This window comes from Pongo pygmaeus, chromosome 16, assembly GCF_028885625.2.
Source record: "Pongo pygmaeus isolate AG05252 chromosome 16, NHGRI_mPonPyg2-v2.0_pri, whole genome shotgun sequence".
Classification (NCBI taxonomy): Eukaryota; Metazoa; Chordata; class Mammalia; order Primates; family Hominidae; genus Pongo; species Pongo pygmaeus.
The window spans coordinates 40,514,783-40,527,550 of NC_072389.2; the positions used below are offsets into that span (position 1 = coordinate 40,514,783).

General features: G+C 34.3%; 1 protein-coding gene across 10 annotated transcripts in view; it reads right to left on the minus strand.

The window, feature by feature from the left end:
• DPH6 (diphthamine biosynthesis 6) overlaps positions 1 to 12,768 on the minus strand; it is a 445,531-nt gene that overhangs the window by 297,967 nt on the left and 134,796 nt on the right. For all 10 annotated transcript variants that reach the window (XR_010123937.1, XR_010123938.1, XM_063652564.1 and 7 more), the window contains one exon: positions 7,444 to 7,505. Coding sequence is in view for 8 of the 10 variants with exons in the window: in XM_063652564.1 (XP_063508634.1) it covers positions 7,444 to 7,505 (62 nt within the window). In the remaining 2 variants the exon portion in view is untranslated. The remainder of the gene's footprint in view (positions 1 to 7,443; positions 7,506 to 12,768) is intronic.

Consider the following 12,768-nt stretch of genomic DNA (forward strand, 5'->3'; position numbering starts at 1 on the left):
AAGTATTTATCCTTTATGTTAGAATCAATCCAACTACACTTTTTTAGTTATTTAAAAATGTAAAATTAAATTATTATTGACTATAGACCCCCTGTTGTGCTATCAAACACTAGGTCTTATTCATCCTTTCTTTATTTTTATTTTTTTGAGACAGGGTCTTACTCTGTCACCCAGGGTGGAGTATGGTGACACAATCATGGCTCATGGCAGCCTCGATTTCCTGGACTCAGGTGATCCTCCCACCTCAGCCTCCTAAGTAGCTAGGATAGGCATGTGCCACCATGCCTGGCTAGTTTTTTCATATTTTTTGTAGTCGATAGTTTGCCACATTGCCCAGGCTGGTCTTGAACTCCTGGACTGAAGTGATTCACTCACCTTGGACTCTCAAAAGTGCTGAGATTAAAGGCATAAGCCATCATGCTCAGCTTACTCATTCATTCTTTTTTTTTTTGTACCCATTAACCATCTCCAACTCCCTGGTGGTCTCCCACTACTGTTTCCAGCCTCTGGTAACCATCCTTTTAGTTTCTATTTCCATGAATTCAATTGTTTTGATTTTTAGATCCCACAAATAAGTGACAATGTGTGATGTTTGTATTTCTGTGCCTGGCTTATTTCACTTAACATAATGACCTCCAGTTCCATCCATGTTGTTGCAAATGACAGAATCTCATTCTTTTTAATGGCTGAACAGTACTCCATTGTGTATAAGTAGCACATTTTCTTTATCCATTCATATGTTGATGGACACTCGGGTTGTTTCCAAATCTTGGCTATTGTGAACAGTGTTGCAACAAACATGGGAGTGCAGATACACTTTTGATACACTGATTTCCTTTCTTTTGGGTATATATCTAGCAGTGAGATTGCTGGATCATATAGTAGCTCTATTTTTTAGTTTTTTGAGGAGCCTCCACACACTTCTCCAGAGTGGTTGTACTAATTTACATTCCCATAGACAGCATATGAGGGTTCCCTTTTCTCCACATCCTCATCAATATTTATTGCCTATCTTTTGGATAAAAGCCATTTTAACTGGTGTGAGAGATATCTCATTGTAGTTTTGATTTGCATTTCTCTGGTGATCAATGATGTTGAACACCTTTTCCTATGTCTGTTTGACATTTGTATGTCTTCTTTTGAGAAATGTCCATTCAATTCTTTTGCCCATTTTTGAATTGGATCATTAGATTTTTTTCCTATAGAGTTGTATAAGCTCCTTCTACATTCTAGCTATAAGTCTTTTATCTGAGTGCAGTCTGCAAATATTTTGTCCCATTCTGTGGGTTGTCTCTGTACTTTGTTGATTGTTTCCTTCGCTGTGCAGCTTTTTAACTTGATGCAATCCCATTTTTCCACTTTTGCTTTGGTTGCCTGGTTGGGGGGTGGTATTACTCAAGAAGTCTTTGCCCAGACCCGTGTCCTGGAGAAGTTCCCCAATGTTTTCTTGTAGGAGTTTCATAATTTGAGGTGTTAGATTTAAGTCTTTAAGCCATTTTGATTTGACTGTTGTATAAGGTGAGAGAGAGGGATCAAGTTTTATTTTTCTGCATATAGATGTCTAGTTTTCCCTACATAATTTATTGAAGAGATTGTTTTTCCCCAACGTATGTTCTTGGCATCTTTGTCAAAAATGAATTTGCTACAGGTGTGTGGATTTGTTTCTGGGTTCTCTATCCTGTTCCATTGGTCTGTGTGTCTGTTTTTATTGCACCATGCTATTTTGGTTACAAACTCTGTAGCAGAGTTTGAAGTCAGGTAATGCAATTCCTCCAGTTTTGTTCTTTTTGCTATTCTGGGTCTTTTGGGATTCCATATAAATTTTAGGATTTTTTTTTTTACTATTTTTGTGAAAAATGTCATTGGTATTTTGATAGAGATTGCAGTGAATCTGCAGATTGCTTTAGGTAGTATGGACATTTTAATAACATTGATTCTTCCAATCCATGAACATGGAATGTCTTCATTTTTTAATGTCCACTTCAATTTTTTCATCAGTGTTTTATAGTTTTCTTTGTAGACATCTTTCATTTCTTTGGTCAATTCCCAGGTATTTAATTTTATTTGTGGCTACTGTAAATGGGATTACTTTTTCGATTTCTTTTTCAGATTGTTCACTGTTGGCATATAGACATGCTATTGATTTTTGCTTGTCGATTTTCTGTCCCACAACTTTACCGAACTTGTTTATCAGTTCTAATAGTTTTTTTTGGTCTCTTTAGGTTTTTTGAAATATAAAATCATATCCTATGCAAGCAAGGATAATTTGACTTCTTCTTTTCCAATTTGGATGGTCTATATCTTTCTCTTGTCTGATTGCTCTAGCTGCGACTTCCAGTACTATGTTGAATAACAGTGGTGAAAGTGGGCATCTTTGTCATGTTCCAGATCTAAGAGGAAAAGCTTCCAGTTTTTCCCCATTCAGTATGATACTCGCTGTGGATCTGTCATATAAGGCTTTTATTATGTTGAGGTATGTCCTTTCTATACCCAGTTTTTTGAGGGTTTTTATCATGAAGGGATGTTGAACTTTATCAAATGTTGAGGTATGTTCTTTCTATACTAGGGGTTTGGTGTCACTGGAAGACTTTTCATTATTTTATTGTGTTGAATTTATTTTTCACCTATCACATGTTTTAATTTTATATTTAATACACACTATTTAAAAGAAAAAATAGTATAATAAATATTACATGCCATGAGGCAAGAGAAAAATGCCAGCTCAAAGAAAGCTTATTTAAGCAAGAAAACCTCACAGTAGTGAGCTTTGAATTGAGATTTTAAAGACAGATTTAACTGAGTGACGGAGGGATAATGCATGCAGAGAGGGAAGGATAACATGGAGGTAGGAGGAGATATTCACTCTAGGGAAACCATTGATAGTTCAAAATTGATGAAGCATAGGGAGTATTCCATTGACTACCTATCTTATATGCCTCATTTTCCCCCCAAGGACAGATTGTGTCAGGGTAAGCAGTTTAAATTTTATTTTGAAGCATGGGGAGTAACTCCAAAGTTTATAAGGAAAGTGTAATATGATATGATTAGCTTTGCATTTCATATATATCATGATGGTACTGTGGACAATTGACTGACAAGGGGCAAGACAGGGAGGACATACTTGTGCTAGACAACTGCTGCAATAATCTACAGGAGATGCTAATGTGGTGACTGTGAGGATAAAAGGGAGGAAATAGTAAGAAATTAAGAAGGTAGAATTAAAAGGACTTAGATTCTTAGGAACAAAGGAGTATATGAAATTATTTATTACAATTCACTTTTTTGGCTTGAACAACTGAGCAGACAATGGGGCCAGCCCTTCAGTGTCAGGAAACATAAAAATGGCATAGATAAGTTAAGAAAGAAATGCTTAGTTCTGCTGTTGAGGTTGAGGTGCTTGGGGACATTTAATAGATGACAGTGTGGAGGTACAGCTGAATACATATACATGTCTGAAACACAGGAAAATGTTAGAGAAATAGACTTAGTTGTTACAAGAATAAAACTGGTAGCTGAAGTCATGGGACTATTTCAGATCACCACAGGAGGAAGGCTATGGAGGGAACCACAATATATAAAAGGTGGAGTATATGTAGAAAGCCCCAAAGGAAAGCTAAGGAAGTACTCAGAAAGATTTCAGGAGTGAGTAGCCTCACAGAAGCCAATGGATGACAGTTTCAAGAAGCAACACACTCTTTCAGAGAAATCTAGAAAGACAGGAGCTGAAATGTGTCAGTGGTATTGAGAAACTAGAAGATTACATACTATATTAATGTGACAGAATTACCTCGTGCTTGTTTAAAGGTCAGATTTCTGGTCCCTCTGAGCAGAAATTTGTGGGGATGGAAAAAGAATTTATGCATTTTTTAAAGAAGGTTTCCAGTGAATTACACCCTCAGGTTTGAAAACAACTATAGCAAATTGTAAACTCTTCAAGAACAAGTATCTTGTTTGTTTAACTCATCATATATACTTAGTGTTCACCATAGCATCTGTCACATAATAGACCCTCAACAAATACTCAATAATTTAAAAATGAGATGAATGAATGAATAGATGGAGAGATGAAAAGCTACTGAATGAAAGAACAAAAGAACTAATGTCTGCCAAAATCTTGGCAAGATGATTGAAGCTTACATCGTAATGGTGCAGGGTAGGTAATACACATGTAAACAGATGAACAAATAAGATAATTTGCAGAGATCTGCTTTAGCTAGGGTAGTCAGGGAAAGCTTCTTTGAGGAGGTAGCATTTGAGTTATCATTTAAATAATGAGAAGGTATTAACCTGTGATAGACTGTGGACAAAACATTTCAGGCAGGGGAAGGTCCTAATGAGAAAAAGGGTGAATAAAGTGTGTGTAAGTAATAAAGAGACCTATGTGGCTACAGCTAAAGGAATGAGACAGAGAATGGGAGAACGGTAGAAGATGAGCCTGAAAAGATGGATAGGATGCTGATCATATAGGGTCTCACAAGTTGTGACCTCAGCTGTTTGGATGTTATTCTAATTGCAACAAGATCCCACTTACATTTTAAACAAAGTAGGGGTATGATTTGATTCACACTTTAAAAATATCATTCTGACATCTATATAAATAACGGATCATGGCAGGGCAATGGTGGAAGTAAGCAGACCAGTTAGGGGTTGAGGTAGTATTCCAGACAAGAGGTGATTATGGTATGGTAGTAGTAGAGGCAGTGAGAAGTGCTTGGATTTATAATAGAATATATTCTGGAAATAGAGCAGACAAGATCATGTTAATGAGTTAGATATAGTAGGTGAGGGAAAGAGGAGTCTAAAGAATTTGGATTTTTGCCTGTAGGCAATGAGGACTCACTTAAAGTTTTGACTGAGTGACACAAATACAGTAGAATATATTAGTACAATTATCTTGAGGCAAGAAGCAAAAGGAATTCTTTGGGAAATAAAATAGAAGGTAGAGGCAAATTTGGAGGTGCCAGTAATATTCTAGGCCTGAAGTAACACACATCTGAATTAACGTGATGACAAAGAGAATGGCAAAAAATGATGGATATCAAGGCTACCATCGAGTATGTAGAGATTGAATTTGTGGTATCTGTGGGCACTGAAGCTTAGCTGATAAATATGGACCAGAAAGACTTGGGAGTCATCAGAATATAGCTAATAGTTAAAGTCAAGTGAGCGACTGAGATTACCTAGGAAAAGTTTCTAGAGGGAAAATGGGGCCTAAACTAGGAATCAGAAAAAGAGTAGGACCATCCAGAATGAAAGGAGAAAAACTAGGAGAGTGTGGTTCCATGAATGTAAATAGAAACATTTCAAGAAGATGTGTTGGTAACTGGTAAATAAGGACTAAGAAGTATCTATTGTGTTTGGTAAAATGGGTATCATGAGTGATTTTGGTCAGCGCTGTATCCGCTTAGAGGCAGAATGAGAAGACAGATTCCAGGTACTTGAGGCATCTCAGACATGAAGTAGTACTGACAATGAATACAGATAACACTTCTAAATATTTTGGTTTTGAAGCAAAGAAGAAAGAGAGGTAGTCAGAGAAAAACTAGGGTGGAGAAAGGGGGTCTTAAGGATGGGACAGTCTGTATTATGTTTCAATATTGATGTGAAGGAGACAAAGAGAGCGAGAATAAAGACAGTGGAGGGGGTGGGTTGGCTGCAAGATCTCTGAGAAGGCAGGTGTGAATGGGATCCAAGCACAGGTAGGGCCTTAGCCATATAAAGAAGAAAGAACACGTCTCCCAGTTACAGTAAGCAAGGATAGGTGTAGGTAGAGGGAAATTAGTAGGGGTAGTGCTGGGGTTGGGAGGGAGGCAGGGCAATTTCCTATATCATGGCTTCTGTTTCCTCTGTGAAGGAAGATGCATCATCCACTTAAAGTAAGGGGGAAGGTGAAGGGATTTTTAAATTTGAGGAGAGTGGAGAAGGAATAAAATTATCATTATGGAGAACGGGAGGAAAATAATTCTAGGGAAATATAAGATTGCCAGACCAAGTTGAGGAACTTGCTGAAGAATCATTGAATAAAATGATTTCTGCATTTTGTGTTTAAACATCCTATGATAATACCCAGGTTAACTCATAATCAACATCGTGGTGCTTCTCAAAACCTTACTTGCCTTTTCTACAAAGAATAGCAACACACTTAAAATCTAAACTTACGACTTCAAATTTCGGAAATAGCTCTTTTGGCCAATAACTTTGGCTAATGCCACAGTCTCTCACTTCGGAATTTCTCTTTCATTTCCATAAATTTATACAACGCTTTGGTAGAAGCTAAATTTAGTCTGATGGCAGTGAACAGATGTAAACATGATATAATGGAGCTACAGAACAAATCGTTGTGAGAAAAGTCCTATCACATAAGCATAGAAAGCAACCATGTTCCATAAATTGACTTAAATAAATGATATCAAATTATCTAGAAACCAAATATAATTTGTCACAATTACATAATCATTTCATTTTTCTTTTAATCTTTACTATCTGCCTGGAATATACTAGATGCTTAATAATAATTATTAAGGAATTAACACTATAAAAATTAACATTTCGGAGATTACTAGGCATTTGGTACATATTGATTGATAAACCATAAAATAATCAATTACGAATAACTCCCCAAAAAAGGTAAAACCCATGAAGTTATTGAAAAGTGTAATTGCTAAGAGTTCATATCACAGCAACAGTATTAACAAAGCCCAGAGACAATACTGATGAATTAAGAGCATGGGACAAGAAAATGATGAGTTGTTAAAAGAGAGAGGTTCTTTCATAGGAGAGAGATTTTCTTTTTTCCATCACCATGGTAGAATATAAATATTCCACATAGTGTAGTAATTAAATATTCCAGTTAATGATGCATTGCCAGACTAAACATAACATTTGTTCTAAAACTCTAATAAAATATAGTACATTTAATAGAAAGAGTAAATGAAAACAACTGAATATTTAATGTTTAGAACATGTTTAGGGTTTCACAATGAGAAGTTAAGTAGAGTAATTTGAAATCTTGGGATAATTTTTTTTACTATGCTGCAAGTTAATTTCCTAATTGGTAAAAGAGAAGGGGTTACATTAATCTCTAAAGAAAGTTTCTACTCCTGTTTCTGATGGCAAAGCATGTGATCACAGAAACTATCAGATACTTTAATAGTATAGCACATTTTATATAGAATACAGTGTTCATTTTAATAAAAATAAACTTTCTGACAGTAATTTCTTTTTAGGTATAACTGTGTCACATTTGGGTTAACAATTTTGGTAATTAATTTTTATAATTTTAAACATTTTCATTTCCATTTGAAGTTTAATTTTTTCATAAATATATTATGAATGTATTTGATTTTTTCTAAAATAAAATAAATTTTGTAATCATTGTATCACAGCATTATTTTGTTTTCTCCTTTAGATGGCAATATTTTGAGATCTAGTATAAATTCTTACCTCTATGAGATAAGGCTCCATTTGATCCAGGGTTTTCCCAAGATGCTTATCAGGATCTAAGCCTGCCAAGAAAGGTTACATTTTTTAAAGATAACTATCAGACAGGAACTTTAAAGACACATTCCCCTTCCCTTGGCCCCTCCTCACCTAGAAAAGCAGTGTGTATATATTTTGAATTGCTTTGATCATAAAGTAAAATGTACTTTGCTAGTATTTACTTTTCTATTCCCCTTAGGTAACTGGTTTTATTGCTTCTGAAAAGTAAGTTTCGTTTATTTCAATTGCACTGTGTCAACTACCAGATGCATTGTTTCAATTCCTTTATCCATTTTGAGGAACAGTAATTAGGACAGAAAAAAAGAGTATCATTTCAATTACATGAAATTTTAATTCTTTATATTTTAATGGTTATGGTTTATTTTACTGATGGACAACAGGATTAATTTTCTGATTTATCCCTGTTTTATTTAAACTTCAAACTTCTTAGACAATAAGAGTAGAAAATAGCAGTAGACTGTTATGTTTATGTAATTAATTCACTTAATAGTAGCATATGGGCACAAATAAGTGCATTATTAAATTAAATGACATTTCATTTCAATGACTCCTTTGCAACACTGTATTTTTCAAGTAAAGATAGAGACAATTCTGAAAAATCATTACTGTGCCAATAGCGTGTGCATAACCTTTAATAAAGATATTCAAGTGACATAACAGTAGAGTTTATATAGGTAATGGGGTGTGGGAGACAAGTGTGAGCAATATGAACGCTTTCCATACACCAAGACTAACCAGCTAGGAAAAAAAATCACATGTCACAAGTGGGCTATGAAATAAATGAATTCATTTTGGATATTTACATTCATATGTACATATATTGGCATAATTTCATTTACAAAAGTTAATGTAATGAAAGGCAATACTATAGAGCAAAGACAGTTTTGTCAACAAATGGTGTGAAATAACTGGATATCCACATGCAAAAAAATGGATCTAGACACAGACTTTACACTCTTCACAAAATTAAATTAAAACAGATTGTAGACATAAAGGTAAAATGCAAAATTATAAAAGTCCTATAACAGGAAAAAAATCTAGATGGCCTTGGGTATGGTGATGACTTCTAAGATACCTCACCAAAAGCACGATCCATTAAGGAAACAATTAATAAGCTGACTTCATTAAAATGAAAAAATCTCTGCTCTGTGAAAGATAATGTAAAGAGAGTAAGAAGAAAAGCCACAGACTGGGAGAAAATATGTGCAAAGAACATCTGATAAAGGACTATTATCTAATATACACAAAGAACTCTTAAAACTCAACAATAAGCAAACAACAATCCAATTTAAAAATGGGCAAAAGACCTTAACAGACACCTCACTAAAGATATATATAAGCATATGAAAAGATCCTCCACATCATATGTCACCAGAGAAACGCAAATAAAACAAGAAGAAGATACCACTACACACCTATTACAGTGGCCAAAATCTGGAGAACCTACAACACCAAAAGCTGGCAAGGATGTAGAGCAATACTATTGCTGAGTGGAATGCAAAATGGTACAGTCACTTTGTAAGACAGTTGGGAGGTTCTTACAAAACTGAACATATTCTTACTATACGATCCAACTGTGGTGTTCCTTGGTGTTTACCCAAAGGTATTAAAAACACTTGTCTTCACAAAAACCTGTATGTGGATGTTTACAGCAGTTTTATTCATAATTGTCAAAATCTGGAGCACCAAAATGTATTTCAGTAGGTGAACGACTAAGTAAACTGTGTATATCCAGACAATGAAATATTATTCAGTGCTAAAAAGAAAGCAGCTATCAAGCCATGAAAATACATGGAGGAAATGTAAATGTATATTACTAAGTGAAAAAAGCCAATCTGAAAACGCTACATACTGTATGATTCCAACTATATGACATTCTGGAAAAGAAAAAACTATGAAGATAGTAGAAAGGCCAGTGATTGCCAGGGGTTTTGGGTATGGGGCAGACAAGGTTAAATAGGCGGAGCACAGAGGATTTGTAGGGTAGAAAAATACTCTGCATGATACTATAATGATGAATACATGTTATTATACATTTGTCGAAACCCGTAGAATGTATATCACTAGCAGTGAACCTTAATGTAAACTATGAACTTTGGGTGATTATGATGTGTCATTGTAAGTTCAACAATTTTAACAAATGTACTACTCTAGCAGGGGAGGTTGATAATGGGGGAGGTCATGCGGTATGGGGTCAGGGTATATGGAAAATCTCTGTACATTTCTCTTAATTTGCTGTGAACCTACAACTGCTTTAACAAAATAAAATTAAAAAATTTGGTAAAGTTTCCTTGTGGTCTAGAGGATGATCAAATTTCATAAATGCTCCATTTCTGCTCGAATGAAAGTATGTTTTCTATCCGTTGAAAGCAAGATTATGTACCTAAACACATAAAATCATGATCATACTTGTTAATTTTGCTGTTCAAATCTTTTACGGCCTTAAAAATTTTTGATCTCCATGAACCATCAGGTTCTAATAGTAAGATAAAAAAACACCCATTATGATTTTGGTTTTAATAATCTCTTCTTACAATTCTGTCATTTTTCCTTAATATATTTGAAAGCTATGTTGTTATATGTGCACAAACTCATAATTTCTAAAACTTTTTGATGGAATTATTCCGCTTATCAAGAAGTAGTGACTTTTTCATCTCCATCAGATTTTTATCTTGTAATCTATGTGTCTTCTATGAACACTGTGACACCAGCTTTCTTTTGCTAATATCTTTCTTATAGATATTTTCCATTATTTGTTCTCAAATTTTTTGTATTGTTTTGTTTTAGATGCCCACATATAATTGGATTTCTTTTGTTCCACCCAATCTTATAAATATGACTCTAAAGAACTGAGTTTAATCATTTTATATTATAGGGCTGGATCTGTTTCTACCATCTTAGTATAAATTTTCTGTACATTAAGCTTTATATATTTTTCTTTTATTTTTTTCTGCCTCATACTGAATTGAAAATTATTTTAATGTTTTACTCTGCTGATAAGAATGCTATAGAGTGAATTTCTACTTTTCAGATAATCATCTGTGATTTTTTAGATACATTCAAAACCATATTTTTAAAGTCTTAATGTATTAAGTATCTTTAGCATCCTTTAGACCAGAACTTAGTATGTTTTAACTAGGCACTAAACAGGCTTCATCATTACTATTATTATTGTGTTGAATTTTTGTTCCATTATTTTTAGCAAGAAAAATTAAGGTTATCAACATATTTTACAATGTTTATGCTCACTATTGTTTCTCATTCATTTCTCCTTGAATCAATCTATTTCTAACTGAAGTTTGTTCTTTATTCTTTCACTGACGATCTGTGAGTGGTATACTCTCCCAGTTTTTACAGGTCTCATAATGTCTCTATGTTACTCTCACAATAGTTTAGTTGCAATATATTACTTTTGGCATTTGTTGTTCCTAATGAAAATTATGATGTCAGTCTGATAGTGGCTCCCATATAAGGAATCTTTATTTTCTATATGCTAGATTGTACAATTTTCAATGTACCTATGACACAATTTTCAACACACTTAGTACATTTTGCAAAATTAATTCAATATGTCTAGGCACATGTTTATTTTAATTAGTACTGGACAGCACCTAATGTGTACTTTTAATCCAAAAACTCATGTCTTTCTTCAAATCTAGAGCATTTTCAGCTATTATATCTGCTTTTCTGCCTTCTATTTTTTCCTTGAAACACCTATTATACAAATATTTCAATTTCCCAATCTAGTCTCCATGTTTTAATTGCATTTTCTATTTTTTTCCTCTCTCTGTGGCTTTTTCTATTTTTTTCCTCTCTCTATGCCTTCTTGGTGAATTACTTTTTCTCTTTTTTTCTGCTGCATTCATTCTCTCTTTGAGGTGACTAGCATTTATTCTGCCCACTGAGGTTTTTTTTTCATGACTATGTTTCATTTCTAAAATTTCTAATTGGTTTTCACATCACTCTGTTACTGTTTCACTCCGGGCAATTTATTTTTCTAATAATTGCTTTTTTAAACAAATGGATTTCCTATTTTTCTTGATCTCTTTGAGGTTCTCCCTCTTGTAGGGCACTTCCCATTTCTATTTCCCAACAGGACATGATCTCCCAGCTGCTTTTGCCTGCTTCCTGGATCCCTACATTACAGCACACAACTTCAGTCCTGTTCACTACTTTTTGTCTTTTCATTTCTAGCTAACAGAGATGTTTACAATGTTTTCCAGTACAATTACATTTTTCACATTTTTCCTTCTTATATTCATCTATGACTGCCATGGGTTTAGGAAATATGTTAAAATCCAAAGCATGAATATACGAGGTCAGCATGGCTGGAAGTCACTTTTTAGCCTTCCCTCCAACTCTGTGTGTGTGTGTGTGTGTGTGTGTGTGTGTGTGTGTGTAACAACACACACATATAACACAGTCAGCACTAGGGCATCATTTAAAAAGTCTCCCATGATTGAATTTGAGAATTTGTGTTTTGCATTCTATGCACGAGTCTGGAAGTAAATATATGAAAATATATGCCTATAAGGCATGAAAGGGAATTTAAGAGCATACAGTTTTACACAGGTAGGCACCATAAGATCTCATTTTTCTTGCAGTCTTCTAATTCATTGCAGAGTATCAAGCCCCAGTTCAGAATTGTTAAAGTATAGAAACAGCAGTTACATCTCATTTCAGAGATGGCTGTATTCCACAGTGGATAAAGTCATTTGGGTTGCCTTTAAATATGAGTCAGTAAATAATGTAAATATAAAACACACTGGGCACACTTTCCACATGAACCTGTGATCTTCACACAGGTATACCTTGGTAAAAATTACTTGGTCATTTAAACACTTTTCTGTATTCATGAAAGTATTTTCAATTTAGTTATTCTTGGGCTAAGCACTAAAAATTCTATGAAGCTAAAATCATTGAAGTAAATAACATTTAAAACATTAGAGAAAAATTTTCAACCATTTTCCTGAGACATATTAGAGATCATTTCACTACAAAAGGAGATTATTGTAAAACTAGAAAATATCTAAAATATTTAAGAGCCAAATTTCTTTTCTCTCAGAGTTAATAATAAAATAAGCTTCATGTGTACCTACAGGTTTGGTAATAGGGTCTGTGTAAAGTTTAGTGAGGGTGTATATGCTGCTATGATTCATGGGCCTGATGTTTTAGACTATGGGTATCCAATCTTTTGGCTCCCCTGGGCCACACTGGAAGAAGAATTGTCTTGGGCCACATATGAAATACACTCACACTAACGATAGC